We start from the raw sequence: 16625 nt of genomic DNA on the forward strand, positions 1-16625 counted from the left end.
TAGTAAATCAAATCCCACTTTTCCCTTAATAATTGATTATGCTTGAAGCTTTAATTTCGTCGTTGTAAGAGTGAGAACACATGAAGAAAGGATTTACCAATATTTTGCATCCCTTTCTAAATCACACTTAGAAAGCACTTCCTTATTAATAAAACAAACTCCAACTTCACACAAGTGAATTCAACCCAAGTGTTCTCCCCAACATTTTATATGCTAGCTTGCACTGTTCTACTCTATACCATGCCACTTCTTCAATTGTAAAAAGAAGTCATAAAGCTTCTGACGATCAGGAAGAGAAGTAGACACACTCTCCTTTTCCATGCACCTTTTAGCCCATGTAATCAACTTTGGGCACTCAGCTTCTATACTGAAGTTAGCAGCGATCTCAAATACATAAAGCCAACTAAAATATGGCATAAGATTCACATCCACAAAACCAAAATTTTCACCACCAAAATATGGCTTATCTCCTAGCTCTCCTTCCAATAGCTTAAGGCATTCAATGTACTCCTTCTTGTTTGCCTCCTGCTCTTCTCCTTTGGTTCTCCATAACCTTGCCCCAAGAAGGTGTAGCTGCATTTCATATATAGTATCATGCAGGTTAATTATTTTATCATAAACAAACACCATATGATTTTATAAAAGATGAATGGATTCCAAGTACGTCCTGATTATTAATTCTTCCCATTTTGATATAAAAACATTTTATAGGGAATGGGTAATGCTATACATCAATAGTGGGTTTTAGAGCCTCCTTGACAATGATTTTAAAAAATATTTTTTGTCTAATTTTTTATTATTTAAAACTTAGGTATTTGACAAATTTTATGAAACACTTTTAAAATTTTAAAAAATCACTTATAATGTTATAGAATCATTTGTAACATGTTTTTTTGGAGAAACACTTGGAAGATAATCTTTTTAAAACACTTTTTAGATAAAACACTTTTACTTAAAATACTTTGAGTAAAAAGACTGTCAAACATACTCTTAGTAACATTGTAAATTAGTACCCTGAGTTTGCTTTTTTTCCTTAATGATAAAAAATTGACCACTTAATTTTCTTTTCTCTTTTCATTTGTAAATTAGTACCTTGAGTATGCTTTCTTTCCTTAGTGATAAAAAATTGACCACTCAATTTGAATCTTGCAATCAAGTAAAAAACAAATTGGATGATATTCCTAGGCATTGTTTGTTTAGACTATTTTCTCTTCTCATTTTTCAATGAAAAGAGAAATCAAGGCTAAAAACATGTTTAGATGATAGAAAAATTGAAAATACGAATTTGATATTTTCAATTTTTTTTAAGAAAAGTGAAAACTTCTAAAATGTTTAAAACAAAAAATGGAATAAATTAAAAAAAAAAAAAAAAACTTTTAGGACCCATGATATAAAAGGAATGCAAATATTATAAATATGAAAGAAAAATGAATATAAATAAAAAGTATCTCATATATATTTGAAATCAATTATTATCTTAAAAGTATGATATAAATATTTTATTTATTTATTAGCCTATACATTATAAGTGAATATATATATATGTGCCTATACACTTTTATAAGTGAAAATCTATATATATATATATATATATATATATATATATATATATATATATGTGTGTGTGTGTGTGTGTGTGAAATAATTTATAAAAAAAAAAAAATCTCTTATGTAATTTTTCATAATTATTTAAAAACACGTACATGCATATTTATTCATTATTTATTATTCATTCTACATGTAAAAATGAATCAAATTTAAGGATCATGAAAAACCATAAATTTACATTTGAACATTTTTGTTATGTCTAATCCTTGATCCTTAATTTGAAAGTATTGAGGAAAGTAAAAATAGGTAAAAATTGATTTTTGTTATGCTAGAACGGTTTCACGTGTGATGCACGTGGATGGTGCATGTGAATTATGGGTTCCAATACTTCACCATATGCAAATGTCTCCATGGCTAATAAAATTTTAGAGTTAAAAAAAAAAAAAAAAAACCAATATTTTGCAAAAATATCATTTGACGGTCATTTTTTTTTTCACTATATTTGCATAACTTAGCTCACTACAGCACAAAAAGTAAATAAGGTAAAAAGAAGAAAAATGAAGTAATAGCATGAAAGCAACAAGATCTAATATCTTAAAGGAATTATCCAATTAAATAAGTTTGATTATCAAACTTAGTATTAGTGCTCAAACAAAGAGAAAATATTCAAATCATAATCATATGTCCATGACGAATTTATTTAGTTGCTAAGAAACATATATATATATATATATATATATATATATATATATTTAAAAAAAAAAGAATAAACAGTATGAAAATTAATTTCACTAAAATTGAATAAAAAATAAATCAATAAGGGTAGAGTAAATGAATGGAAAATATATGCAAAAACATAGTTATTCTACGAGGAAAATCTGCCAAACCATAAACCTCATATTACGATGGTTATTTTTTCTCCTCCTCTCGGCAATCATTAAAAAGACGGGATTTAGAATTACAAAAGAAGAAAGTTAACGGATAAATAAACTAATAAGGAAAATCAGAGACAAACCCAAGAAGTGCAATCTTTAAGGATGTGAGGATTTCTCGAGTGATATTTTCTACTATCAATCAACCAAGAAACTAAATCTATTTTAGCCTAATAAATAATAGATTATAATAAGCAATTGACATCTCTCTCTTACTTTTCATCCATATTCTTATTAACCAAAATAAGGGGCACAAGAAAAGGGAAGGGAAAAAAAGAACTTGTTTTCATTATTTAGACTTGGTTGTCATTCTCTGTGTTAAGTCTACTTCGGATCTTATCTTGCATGTAGAAGGGAGAGTTAAGATTGTCCACAGGAAGAATGGTGAGGCATCTAAAGGGCAATGTATAATTTGGAATGATCATGGGATATGAAAGAGATCATGTAAAATATATAGAATTGTTTCTAATGGGTTGTTTCTTTAATATATTAAGCAATTTTGTTTAGAAGGGAATTAAATTTTTTATAGAGGTTTATGAAGAAGGGTTTCACTTTGGGTTTCCCATGTATGTATGAAAGAGAATTAATTTTTTTATAGGTTTTTCTGAAGAAAAATTAGGAAAACCAACAGAAATTAAAAAGACATGTTTGGGTAGAAAAGTTTTAGCAGGAGGTCGTACGTTTAGATTTGTAATAAATAATAAATAATAGATAATAAATATTAGATTATAGATAATAGATTTGAATAACATAGGAAAGGGTAAAAAACAATAAAAAAAAAAAGGGAGAGAGAGAGAGGTCGGATTAGAAGTGTGTTAACAAGTGGACTAGAACTACCTATCCAACCATTAAACAATTTCCATTTAAATTTTTAATATTTTCACCTCAAAAATTTTAACTTTCGACCTCAAATCATTGAATGAATTGAAACACCATTCAGCTACATCCAATTTGTTGCTTTATATAACAAATGCCAGAAATTTACTATTTGCTAAAAAAAATATAATATTAAATAAAAATAATATAATATTTTTTAAAATGATAAAATTAGTTAAAATTAAATAATTTTTTTATTTTTAATATATTCATATTTAAATATTATACATATTTCATTCAAAATACATTTATATGTATGCATAAGATAAAAAAGAAATATTATTAATTTTTAATTTATTTATATATTTTTTAAAAATAAATATAATTAATTTTAATTTTAATAATTTATAAAAATATATTTATGATGTCATCGATTCGATGTCGGTTCAACTACATGAATTGATAATTCTTCTAATTCAATGATTAATCCAATTCTGAAAATATTGGTTAAAAGTTTTGTCTATACAATTTTTCTCTAAAAAATAATTGGGAAATTTGAGAAAAATACCGTCCTTAATAATTTAACTTTTTTTCCTTTTTATTCATATGCAATCAAGTAAATACTCATTGCTTTCCTTTATCTTTTCTCTTCTTTCTCTCAAACTTTCATAAAACAAAACGTACCTCTTTTTTATCTTATTTTCCTTGGTAACATTTTCCATCCTTTCCAATTTTCTCCCCCTCACTTCTTTTCCCATACTTACTGTGGTCCAACCCCAACAAAAGAGTATTGGAGCAGTTGAACAATTATTATGGGGCACCTTAAACTTACTCGTAAGGATATTATGGGTAGAAGAATGCCCCTTTCTGCTGCATTTCTATCGAACTTATCTAGTTTGATAAAATTTTCAGATTCCGTTAGAAAAATCTCACAGTTATTATCAGATTATGTGAAAAAAAAAAAAAATCATGATTCGTCTGTATAGTAAAATTATAACAACATATCTGACCACAATCAAAATGTGAGGCAATCAGCATGGACATACCTTCTTGTCTATGTAGTCAGCCCAGAACCTTGCTTGAGCTCTATGGTATTGATCCGAGGGCAATAACGGAGATTTATCCTTCCAAACCTCATCAATATACTGAACTATTATCTGAGACTCACAAATGGGTTTACCATTATGGATCAGCACTGGGATTTTCTTATGAATTGGGTTCATCTCTAGAAGTAGAGGGCCCTTGTTGAACAAGTCCTCATCTCTGTATTCATATTTGAGACCCTTCTCTGCTAGTGCAATTCTGACCTTCATACCAAACATGCTCGGCCAGAAGTCCAGCAAAATAATCTCGTCTGCCATTGTTACTACTCCGATCAGAATCAACTGAAAAAGGGAAGGAGAATTCTTAATATTTATATAGAGAAAACCTAAGGCTGCGTTTGGTTTGAGAGACATTTTCTATTTTTATTTTCTAAAATAGCTTTGGTCTCCACTTTTTGTTTTGTTTTGTTTTAAACGTTGTTTTACAAACTGGAATTTGTAAAACCTTGTTCGATTTTATTTTTTTTCATTAGCAAAAAAAAAAAAAAAAAAAAAGTAAAAAAAATATAATTAAAATTTTATATGATGAACTTAGAGACTGTTTGGCAATAACTTTAAGAAAATGTTTTTAACCTTTTTAATTCTTAAATGATGAATGATAAAAATTTTCAACATGTTATTGAATATAAAATCAATACATTCTAAGAAGAAATATTTGAATATCAATCTCATTGATATCATCAATTTCTTAAGTATCATACCAATCCTATCAATCCAATCACTTTTTCAAGAAATTCATGATGTCTAAGTCATACAAATAAAGAGATCTATTTATTGATAAGAAAAATAAAAATCGTAAATGGTGATTGGATTGATGATAAAACAAAATCCTAGGTCGCGAATTCGATTGATGATGAAGAAAGAATTTTAGGTTCAATACTTCACCTTTAAAAAAAAAATGATTGTCTTAAAAAGATTAAAAACATTTTCTAAAATTACTGTCAAACATACTCTTATGAGATAATATTTGACTTGAAATACATATTAGTTAATATTAATATTTTTTTTTCATATTTCTTTTATATCTTACCATAAGTCATTTTTAGCTCAATAAATATGGGTTTGATTTATGTTTTCTTTGAGTGCAAAAAATTTTCGAAAGAGAGAGGACCTTATATTTTGTTAATTTCTAAGATTCTTAAAATTTAAATAGATATAAAATAAGAAATAACTAAAAAGGAAAACCATGTGATTTTATAGGTAATACATACGGTTAAGAAAACTTGTAACCTAAATAGGTAATGTTTATATAAATTCTACTCTACTATTTTCAAATTACCTCAAAGGAACTAATTGTGCTTCCATAGAAGATTGTTACCAAATTAATTCATATTCCTAAATTATGCTATTCTTAAATAAATAGATAATTTTTTTATAAGCAAGAAAAGAAAATTGCTTTAAATTTAAAGAGTGAGAAAAGAAAAGGAAGGAAATTTTGTTTTCTATGAATGCATATCCATTGAAAATCTGCTGACCTAATTATTGACTTATTTATATTTCACTATTAAATAAGAAAATAAAATTACCTTAAATGGATTTTCTAGCATAAGGAGGATATTAAAAACCTCCCCTTTTAATTGGTTATGATCCTAAAGAAAACTAAGGGCCTATTTGGGAATTGTTTTTGGGAAGAAAATTTCTTAAAAAAAATACAAATATTATGTTTGATAATCAAAACTGTTTTCTGTTTTCTATTCTTATGAATAGAAGATGTAGTGTTTTTAAAAAACATATTTTTGTTATTTTTTGTTATTTTTGCTTGTTTTTTTAGGACTGTTTTAAGAAATAATTATACAAACATGTACAATAATTAAAATAAAAAATTAGATCTAAAAATTAATTTTAAAACATATTTAAAAATATTAAAAATGGTTCAAACATTTTAGGTTTTCAAACAAATTTTTAAAAAATCAAAAAACAATTTCAAAAACTATTCTCAAAAACTATTATTCGAAATTGTTTTTCTTTTTTAATTACCGAACATGCTCTTAATTAATATATATATATATATATATAGATAGATAGATAGATATATTTATCTCTCATGTTTGAATAGATTTTAATTTATTAACATGTGAATACAAGTTGATGGGAAATTATTATTAGACTTCAAGTTCTATAAAAAAGTTAAAATTTGTACATAGAGAAAATATTCAAAATAGGACTTAAGTTCATAGAAAATAAACATAAAGAAAAATAGGAAATGAATTTTAGAGGAAAAAAAATTGTATTTTTCTTGAGATTGCCTCAAACCCAAAAAGAAAGTTGTGGATGAGTTAACTTTAAAATGACAATCATCCATGAAATAAGACCAAGCTCATGAGCCTATAATCCTAAGTCTTTCAAATAAGTTCACAAAAGATGACATGATCAAGACCAAAAACATGAATTGTTTGGCGTTCACCTGAATTCTTCAAAACTTGATTTTGAAAAACTATGGTTCTTAAAATCACTATCATAAAAGAGAAATTAAATTATTTAGTACTTGTTTGGATATATTTTCTGCTTTCTATTTTTTTTTTTAAAAAAAAGAATTGTAACTTACACAAAAAATATGAGAATTGTAATATAAAAGTGAAGAACTTACCTTACATTCTTGAAAATTGCTTTTAAAATTTAAATTTTTTCAATGCATCTATTTTTTAAAATAGTTTTTAAAGGTCTTTATCTTTTTAAAATATGTGAATGAATCTCAACGATGATTTCCTACACCAAACATGATGAATATGCATTTTTAATAATTTAAAATGATTTCCTAAGAATAATTCTCTCTTCTTTCACTATATCAATTCTTCTTCACATCCAAGCCAAATGGCATGCAAGAATAGATTGTAATACCCCTAACATATAAGCCAAGGGCATTACATACCATGAAATTTAACTTTCATGGTTTAAAATAATAAAAAAGAAAAAAAAATTAAGGAGTTTTAGGTTAAAAAAATAAAAACTAAAAAACAAATCTCTAGAGTCAGTACAAAACAAGGAGAACCAAAGAGAAAAAGGCAAGATAAAAGTTAAGATTTCACCATAAAATGAAATTTTGATTGTTTTTACTCTCTAAAAAGTAAAATATAAGGTAAGTATTTCAGGATTTCTATTTTCTAGAGTAGATGTGTAAAACAAATTATTATTAATGATTTGTATAAGATCAGGAAGTTAAATTAACAAATTAATGGTAATAAGATAAATGTGGTCTTTGATTTAACCTTAAACTAATACAAAAAATTTGTAGGTGAGAGTTTTTATTATTATTTAAGAGAAATTGATATACAATAAAATTCTGAAATAGATGTGAGTATTTGTCCATAAGAAAATTCTACAGATTTAAGAAGTGAGGTTTAGTGGAAAAATATAAATATAAACTAAAAAAACACATTTTAATTGTTCCGTAACAGAATGCAGTGGAGAATGGATACTCAATGTGCAGAAAATATTTATGACTAAAGGAAAATTTAAAAAGTAGATAAATAGAATTTATGATAGAATGAAAAAGTTTTATTTTGTAAAAGTGAAATATATATATATATATATATATATATATATATATATATATATATATATATATATATATATATTGATGTTTGTTTTGAGGTGATTGATGGACAATGATAGAAGTAAAATAAATAGATAAATAAATTATGAAGTGTATCGTGGAGGAAAAAAAATTAATTAGGGTAGTTGGAAATGTAAATTGAGGATAATGTATACAAAAGTAAAGAATAAATTAATAGCACGTGATAAATTCTCGTTAAGTAAGAAATATTTGTTTAGGTGAATTTGAAGTTTAATCGACTTTATTGCTCAATTCAAATGTTACATTTGCATTAGGTAAGAAATCATCACCCTTAGATATTTTTTTCAATGCTATTTTTTTTAAAGGGCATGAAAATATTATACCATTCCAAGAAATTTTATATTGTGAAAACCATTATTTCTGTTATGTACTATGATATCCAGCATTAGTCAACAAGGATTATGTTGTTGACCCTTATTGCCCAATTGTATGAGAATTGAAAAATCTAGTCAATAGGGTAATCAATGACCTAATTGTACCATTTGATTGCCTAGTCCCTTTCAAATTGAAAGACATGTTTCTAAGGGTCACCCTAGTTTGGTAAAAAATTGTTCATGTTCACTATGTTTGAAAGTTCTGTTATGTATTATGTTACTTTTATTTGTATAAAAAGAAAAAAAAAATTGTTACTATATTCCTTGCTAAGCTAAAGCTTACTATCTTTGCTTTTGAACCCTTTTCAAGTTGTAGATGGCAATGAGTGAGTTTGGGCTAGGAAGGGTTCTTATTAGTTTAGTATTTTTGTTTAGCCTTAAAGCCTTTGTTTAGACATGTTGATTTGAATTATATGTTGTCTTTTAATTTTTAGCTTGACTTGAATTGAATGAACATTTTGTAATTATGTGAATCATTAAACTTCCATCTTGGCAAGATAGGTTTATCTCTATGATTTCATTCTAAAAGGAGTATCTATAACTTTTGTTCACTTTGACTATTTCGTTATTTTTGCATGAATGTGTAAAATTGACAAGGTTGCCCCTAGTCTCAAGGTTAGGGATGTTACAAAGTGGTATCAAAACAACAAGATAAGGTCCTATAAACTTCTTAGTTAGGTTGAGGTTTAAGTTAGATCTTGTGAGGTTTCAAAACCTGCTACTCTTGTTCTAATATTTTATGTATTACTTATATTACTAATTTGTTCAAACCATGCAATGACTAGGTTATATCTCCCATGGTAGCCCTACATCAAGGGAGATTGTGCCTTTTAAGACCATTAGAAATGAGAATGCTCTACCTAAGGTAAATGAAGGCTTAGAGGCACCTCATTTGCCTATTGATGGGGTAACTCAACATTTAGGTACTTGGGTTAGATTGGTTGAGCACCAAACTCATGCTACTAAGACTCAGACTCAATCTATTGAGATACATACATAGTGTCGGTCGTTTTCTTCCATTGAGGATTCATTTGAGTAATTCAAGAAGATGGGCCCTCCTTCCTTTAATAGGGAGCCAAATCCTTCAGAAGGTGAGGCATGGATTTTGGATATTGAGAAGCATTTTGATGTTTTAGGTTACTCAGAAACTTAAAAGGTGACCTTTGCCACTTTCATGCTAGTGGTGAGGTAGAACATTGGTGAAGAATGGAGAAAAGGCTCATTGGAGGTCAAGATCCAACTTTATGGGATCAATTTGAGGAAGAATTCAACAAAAAGTATTTTCATGAGAATTTATGATGCTAGAAGGAGATTAAGCTTTCATAATTGGTACAAGGGGATATGTTACTGGCGAAGTATGAGGCTAAGTTTATAGAGCTCTCCCAATTTTGAGAAACATGAAAAAAAAATCCAAAACGTGTTCTATCTATGGCACATGATTAAAGAGATTTCACATTGGCATAATTATCAAAATTTGAACTTATTTTAGGAAATGTAAATTTACAACCACTTGAAGTATCATTCTTAATGCTACTTTAGTTTTGAGTCAAATAAATTGGGGTAAATTTAAGGCAAAAGACCTGCCATGTCCTTGACTAATTCAAAGGCCAACCTATTCCACATATTAATGAACAATAAAGAAAGAATGCCTTTGATTTATCAAATATTTCTCAATACTTAAAGGCAAGACTTTACTCAAAAGAGTTAAGTGACACATTATTTTCTCATATGCATCATGACAATAATTGACACACAAAGTCAATTGTCATGTCTTTATCAAATTTTTTAGTGCAAAATGGAATAGTGGTTAAAAACTCTTTTACCTCCTTAATACAATCAATACAAACAAAACAATATATCAAAGTCTCAAAATATCTTGCAAGACAAAGCTCGTGAGCTTATTGCCCGAACAAGTTGATAAAACATGAAGGCTAATTGGGAAGGCCATTGGGAGGGCCCTACAACTGCACATAGCACTTGACCAAGTTCTTCAAATTTGCTTTTGAAAAGCCTTTGCTTTTTTATCTCGTTAAAATGGCTACCAGAAAGGAAGACAAATTAAATCATTTAAGAATACCTTTTTCCAAGCATATTAATTATAAAAAATTGTTATAAAAGTGAATTAAAAACCATGTTCTAACACATTCAATCCATTAAACAACATGTAATGATGCACCATATAAAAAATATAAAATATTTGAGAGGTTTAAATTTTAAATTTTAAAGTACATATATTTTAGAAAAATTAATCGTAGAAATATGTATTTCAATAGTGAAATCATAAAATAAATAAAAAAACAAATTAAAATTACTCTATAACCCTCATCTCCTCATTTTCTGCCAACTATAAAAAAAATTGGGAAAGTTGTGTTTTCATGGGCCAATATGGTAATAATATTGTTTTTGGAACCCAGGTTTGTGAAAGTTGAAAAACATCTGTTAATGTGGAAACTTATATCAGATTCATGCACTCTGAGCCAACTGTGTTTTTTCTACCGAGCTTGCCCCTCCAAGTATCCACATCAGCAGCCCATCTCAGTACTGGCTGAAACTGAATCGGTTTGCTTTTGCAAAATCAAATATTGAGCTTCCCACAAAACACCCTAGGCGACCAACCGTTCATCCTCACTTTCTCTCATTTGGTACCCATTCCTCTCATCTTTCTGTAGTCCGTCACCAAGGCGAAACAGAGGTTCCCACAAGAAAACCCTAGTCGATCGACCGCTCTTTCTTCCCTCTCTCTCATTTTGGCACCCATTCCTCTCATCTGTCTTCACTCGGTCACCAAGGCGAAGCGGAAAATCCCATAAAAATAGTATAGCCGAGGGTTCTTTCTTCCCTTTCTCTCATTTGATACCCATTCCTCTCATCTTTCTACAGTCCGTCACCAAGGTGAAGTAGAGGTTCCCACAAGAAAACCCTAGCCGATCGATTGTTCTTTCTTCCCTCTCTCTCATTTTGGCACCCATTCCTCTCATCTGTCTTCACTCGGTCACCAAGGCGAAGCAGAAAATCCCATAAAATAGTGTAGCCGAGGGTTCTTTCTTCCCTCTCTCTCATTTGATACCCATTCCTCTCATATTTCTTCACTCCGTCATCAAGGCGAAGCAGATTTTAGTTGAGAAGGCCTTAATCTGATTTGTCACATCTTAGATTTTCTCTGTCGAGGTAAGCCATTCGTTCCGTGTTTTGCATTCGCATTCTCATTCATGAAAATCTGCTGTTTGTGTGGGTTTTTTCCGAACCAGGCGTGGCTCAAATGTTGGCATTTAGGAGTTGGTACTGAAATTTTAAATCTGTTGGTAATGAATCATCATCGTCTTTTTCAAATATGATTTTATATTGTTTTATTTGGATTGGCAAATTATCGCAACTCTGTTGTTTTGATATAAAGTGAAGGCAAGAATATGGGTTGGGAATTGTTTCGTTGAAAAAGGCATTTGTTTTGGTTTTGGTTTAGAACTGAGAAAAACATATTTTGAATTGATTAGCGAAAAAGGAATTTTTTTTTCCCAGTGGTGTTTTTGGGTATTGGGAAACAATGCATTTTTAGTGAAACCCATTTATTGGATTGTGTTTTTGGATTGAGCTATGTAGTGGATGACCAAAAGGGAACATTTTTTCGGGATGAAGTTTTCATTTTGAGAGCAAAAAAAGTTCTTAAGAAATGGTGATTTTTAGATGAGAAAGTTGTTCCAAATTACTCAGTTTTTTGGGTTTTTGTGATATTGATGGTTGATGGGTGCTAAAGTTTTCGTTGTGTTTTTTTGTTTTTGTTTTATATGTATAGTTTCAAATCACATCCCATTTCTTCAAACATATAGTAACATATGTATGGTTACTATATGTTAATGTTCTTGTTGATTAGTAATTGATATTGATTCAGAGATCCGTTTTAGAAGATGGTAATAGGAAAGGCTATATAGGAACTATTGGTATCCATGCATTGGTTTAATTCCCTTCATAACATAAATAAATAGAAAATAGGGAATGCTGGTCAGAATGGATGAAATGCATTTTTATCTATATATTGTTTGTTTTGGTGATAAGTTGGTTAACCTTATTGTACTGGTAAGTTAAGCTTATGTACTACCTCATTATTCCTGAATGTACGACCTTAATCGACTGTATGTACTGCATTAGTCAACATCAGGTACTACCTGAGCCAACCTTGGGTACAAGCTGTGTGACGACTGGAAACTTCATTTTTTAATATTCAAATAATTCATATGTGAATAAAAGTTGTCTTTATTGTTAACCCAATGGGGTTCAGTTTGTCAAACATAGGACCAACAGGCTGTTTTCAAGTCATGCATAAATTAAATTGTATTCACTTCCACATACAAGCTATCATGACATTATGTGTTTGACTACTCTGCTCATTTGGTTTCCCTTACCTTTACTTGAGACTGTACCATAGGTACTATCTTACTTAACCTTAGGTCTAACCTTAGTAATCTTTAAGTACTAGGTTAGATATCCTTAGGTACTACCGTAGTTGGACTTGCACACTACTTGTGTGCATCGGCCAATTAGCATGTTTGAACCTTAATTGTGTGCATCAGCCAATTAGCATGTTTGAACCTTACAATCTATGGAATCAACATGCATAATTCCTCAATCTTTCGTTGTTGTATTGTTTTTAACAAATCTTTATATCAATAAGGAAATGGAAGAGGAGATGTTTTGTTACATTCATGAAGGTGGTGAGCTTGTTAAGACTGCTGTTGGGTCCGTCGAATATAAGGGAGGTCGGACCTATTGCAGTGTTGTTAGCAAGAATATCTCACATTCTGAATTTGTTTCAAAAGTATGTGGTGAACTAAACTTGGATTCCAATTCCATTAAATTAGAATTCACAGTCAAGTTTGACCCATCATGTCTATTGTCACTGCATAATGATGGCGACATAGTCAATATGTTCAAATTCAACGACATGTTTTGTCATGTCTACATCTCCCAGTGTACTGAATGTGGTGATGACCTCATTTGCCCTACTAGGTACCTAATGTCCTTCCACAATAATGTTCCCTTTTGTATAATCGCTTTTCACACTTAGATTGATGGAGGATCAAATTCTTTCCTTATGTTTTTTGCAGTGGCCCAACCCCTATTGTTGCTTCAAACTCAGCTCATGTTTCCTCTATTGGCGAGCCCCCATTACACATCTCTAATGAGTCACCCACAATTGAGTCATTTGGGTTTTCCCAAAGATGTGCTATGACAAATACTGTTCAACTTCAACCAAGCTGGTTCGAACATTCAATTGTAGGTAGTGGACATACCTTCCCAAATGCGTCGAAGTTTCGAGATGCAATCTATTTGATGTCTTTGGCTGGAAAATTTCGATATTCTTACAAAAGGAATAATCCAAAACACATGACCATAGTATGCACAATTGAAGATTGTCCTTGGAAAATCACTGCGCGTGCAATAGGGGATTCAAACATTATTCAAGTACACACATTCCGAAATGTGCATAACCATTGCTTGGAAGATGTTGCCTTGTCTCAGCCTTAGTGAGATCCACTCGTGCATCGTTGGTCATTGATGATGTCATTTGATCTACTCCTGAATACCAACCATGCCAAATTTGTAAGGACTTTGTAAGGCAACATGGCATCCAGTTAACTTACCTACAAGCATGGTAAATGAAGGAGAAGGCTAAGGAGTGCATTTATGGACAACCCAAGAATTATTACAAATTGTTGCCATGGATGTGTGAAAGAATGATTGCAACAAATCCGGGATCGAGTGTTAAGTTGAGTTATTCCGATGACGACCATTTTGAGAAGCTTTTTATTGCTCATTCAATATCTATCGAAGGGTTTGTAAGGGGGTGTCAACCAATCATTGCAATTGATTCGGCCCATATGAGTGGGCCTTATGGCGGTGCTCTATTTTCAGCCACCGCCTACGATGCTAATGACTCCATGTTCCCCTTAGCCTTTGGAGTGATAAGCTCGGAAAATTATGAAGATTGGTTATGGTTCTTGGAAAAACTGAAGATAGTTATGGGAAACAAGGAAGTTATTATTATCTCAGATAGACATCCTGCTTTGCTTCGTAGTGTCCCTGAGGTGTTTGGCATTGAAAACCATGCTTATTGCTACCGTCACCTGAAGGAGAATTTTAGTAGTTTCTTGTCCAAGCATAACACACGAGGGAACAAGGGTAAAGAAAATGCATTGCAATTCCTAGATAGCATTGCGTATGGAAGGTTAGAACATGATTATAACGTTTCCATGTTTGAACTACAAAAATACAATGAGGCTTTAGCCACATGGGTTGAAGAAAATGCGCCACACCATTGGGCCATGTCAAAATTCCCAAAACAAAGATGGGATAAAATGACTACGAACCTTGCCGAGTTATTTAATGCTTGGTTACAGATTGAAAGACATCACTCTATTTGTAACTTTTTATTGGAGCACATGTCCAAGTTAGCTTCTACGCTTGTGAAGCATCAAGAAGAGTCCAAGAATTGGAAAGGGTGTATACGGCCAAAAATTGAAGCTAAGGTGCAGGAAAATATTGCAAAGGGTGCGGTGTATCTAGTCACACCGTTCATGAATGGAGTATTTAGGGTATGTATCGAGAGAGCCTTGTTGAATGTAGACATTCTAAACCGTACATGCACTTGTAGGGGTTGGCAAATGTTGGGAATCCCTTGTGAGCATGCCACAGCTGTCATTATTTCCATTGGTCAAAATGTTACTCATTTCATCGATGATTGCTACAAATACCCAATGCAAGAGTTGATATATGGGGGCTCTTTCTCCAGCATAGAGACCCATGACATGCCTACTGTGGACGATGATGGTTTGGTTCGATCTATCACCGGGGAGGTATTCTTCTCTTTAAAGCCTCCACATACAAAGCGCGCTCCCGGAAGGCCAAGGAAGAAGCGCATTGAGTCTCAATTTCAAGATAAACGAACTATTTATTACTCTCGTTGTCATATGTCCGACCACAATAGAAAAACCTGCAAAAATCCTTTGCCCTAAATGCATATCTATCTACTTATTGCATTATGCTGATCTTGCATTACTCTATTTCAACTAACTGGTTGTCACCCAATCATCGTTACTATTTGAATGTTTTGTGCCTTTCCATTCACCTGCAATGTTCATTGAGTTACATTATATTTCTCTACTGATTCAGTTCTTTCACAAAGTCTGAACTATGTTTGCACCACATCTTGTTTTAATGGTATTTACTCAAATCCCATGTATTTGCTAAGATTACATTGCTTAAGCCATTTTAACCATACTGCAGTTTGTGTTCCCATGTATCATTTGGTGGCATCATTTAATTATCCGAAAATAAATACTTTGAATGAGTGGCATCATTTGGTGGCATTTTCAGAGGCTGGTTGTTAATATCAGTGTCAACTGGGCTGTTTCATTTAATTATCTGCATATTTGTCCTTTGATTTGAGTGCTATTTTCTTTTATACTCCCCATGGTTTGAAGAGTGCGATCAAACCAATTTTTGCCCTAACCTTTGCTTCATTTTTCATGCACTCTAACAAAATTTATTTTTCACCACACTTCTTCATGGCTTGTGCAATACTAGCCACAACTGTACGCTAACAGTTCTTACTTTGCAGGTTTAATTAATTGTGCTTCCATTATATCCATCTGAACGAGAAGGTCATCTTATTCTAGGCATGGCAACAGAAAGGAGGAAAAAGGAAGGAACATGTCCCTGCAACATGTGCACATGTCAGCAACAGGGATTTCATTCAACAATGCATTCAATCTTCAATTTCACCTTTAATGCATATTTCCATATATTCTATTTTCCTATCACTGACCAATATTTAATTTTAACTGTAGGAAAAGCTCCCAAAGTCCCGATGTTCTGGAAGGAAATTCATCACTGTGATTGCACGCTTACCACCAGAAAAACACCAAGCCATAAGAGATATGGGATTTGGGGGCCTGCTAACATTTGCTTGTCGGGAGTTGAGATATGAGCTGTGCGGGTGGCTGATATCTCAATATGAATTTACCTACCACAGGCTTAAAATGGCAACTGGCAGTGCTGTCAATGTTAATGAACAACATGTCAGCCAAGTCATGGGCATCCCTAACTTCGGGGAAGACTTGGTTATTGTTAAGAGAACAGGCCCCTCCAACCATACATACACGCTCAGGGTTTTGGAGCAAAACCTTGAGAATCTGCCCGTTGGTGATGATTTTTTAAAATCATTTTTAATTTTTTTCTTGTGCCACTCTGCTGGCACCTAATTCCAAACTTAAAGGAAGCCATG

General features: G+C 31.2%; 2 protein-coding genes across 2 annotated transcripts; one reads left to right on the forward strand and one right to left on the reverse strand.

Moving 5' to 3' along the window:
• Positions 1-228: 228 nt before the first annotated feature.
• On the reverse strand, positions 229-4657 carry LOC100245078 (probable glutathione S-transferase). Its single transcript, XM_002270123.3, has 2 exons — positions 4343-4657; positions 229-573 (listed from the first exon to the last, which is right to left on the reverse strand). The coding sequence occupies exons 1-2, from the start codon at positions 4655-4657 to the stop codon at positions 229-231; spliced, it is 660 nt and encodes a 219-aa protein (XP_002270159.1).
• Positions 4658-13998: 9341 nt separating this feature from the next.
• On the forward strand, positions 13999-15354 carry LOC104877691 (uncharacterized). Its single transcript, XM_019217044.1, has one exon. It carries the CDS (start codon positions 13999-14001, stop codon positions 15352-15354), a length of 1356 nt encoding a protein of 451 aa, XP_019072589.1.
• The last annotated feature ends 1271 nt before the right edge of the window (positions 15355-16625 follow it).

This window comes from Vitis vinifera, chromosome 19, assembly GCF_030704535.1.
Source record: "Vitis vinifera cultivar Pinot Noir 40024 chromosome 19, ASM3070453v1".
Lineage (NCBI taxonomy): Eukaryota > Viridiplantae > Streptophyta > Magnoliopsida > Vitales > Vitaceae > Vitis > Vitis vinifera.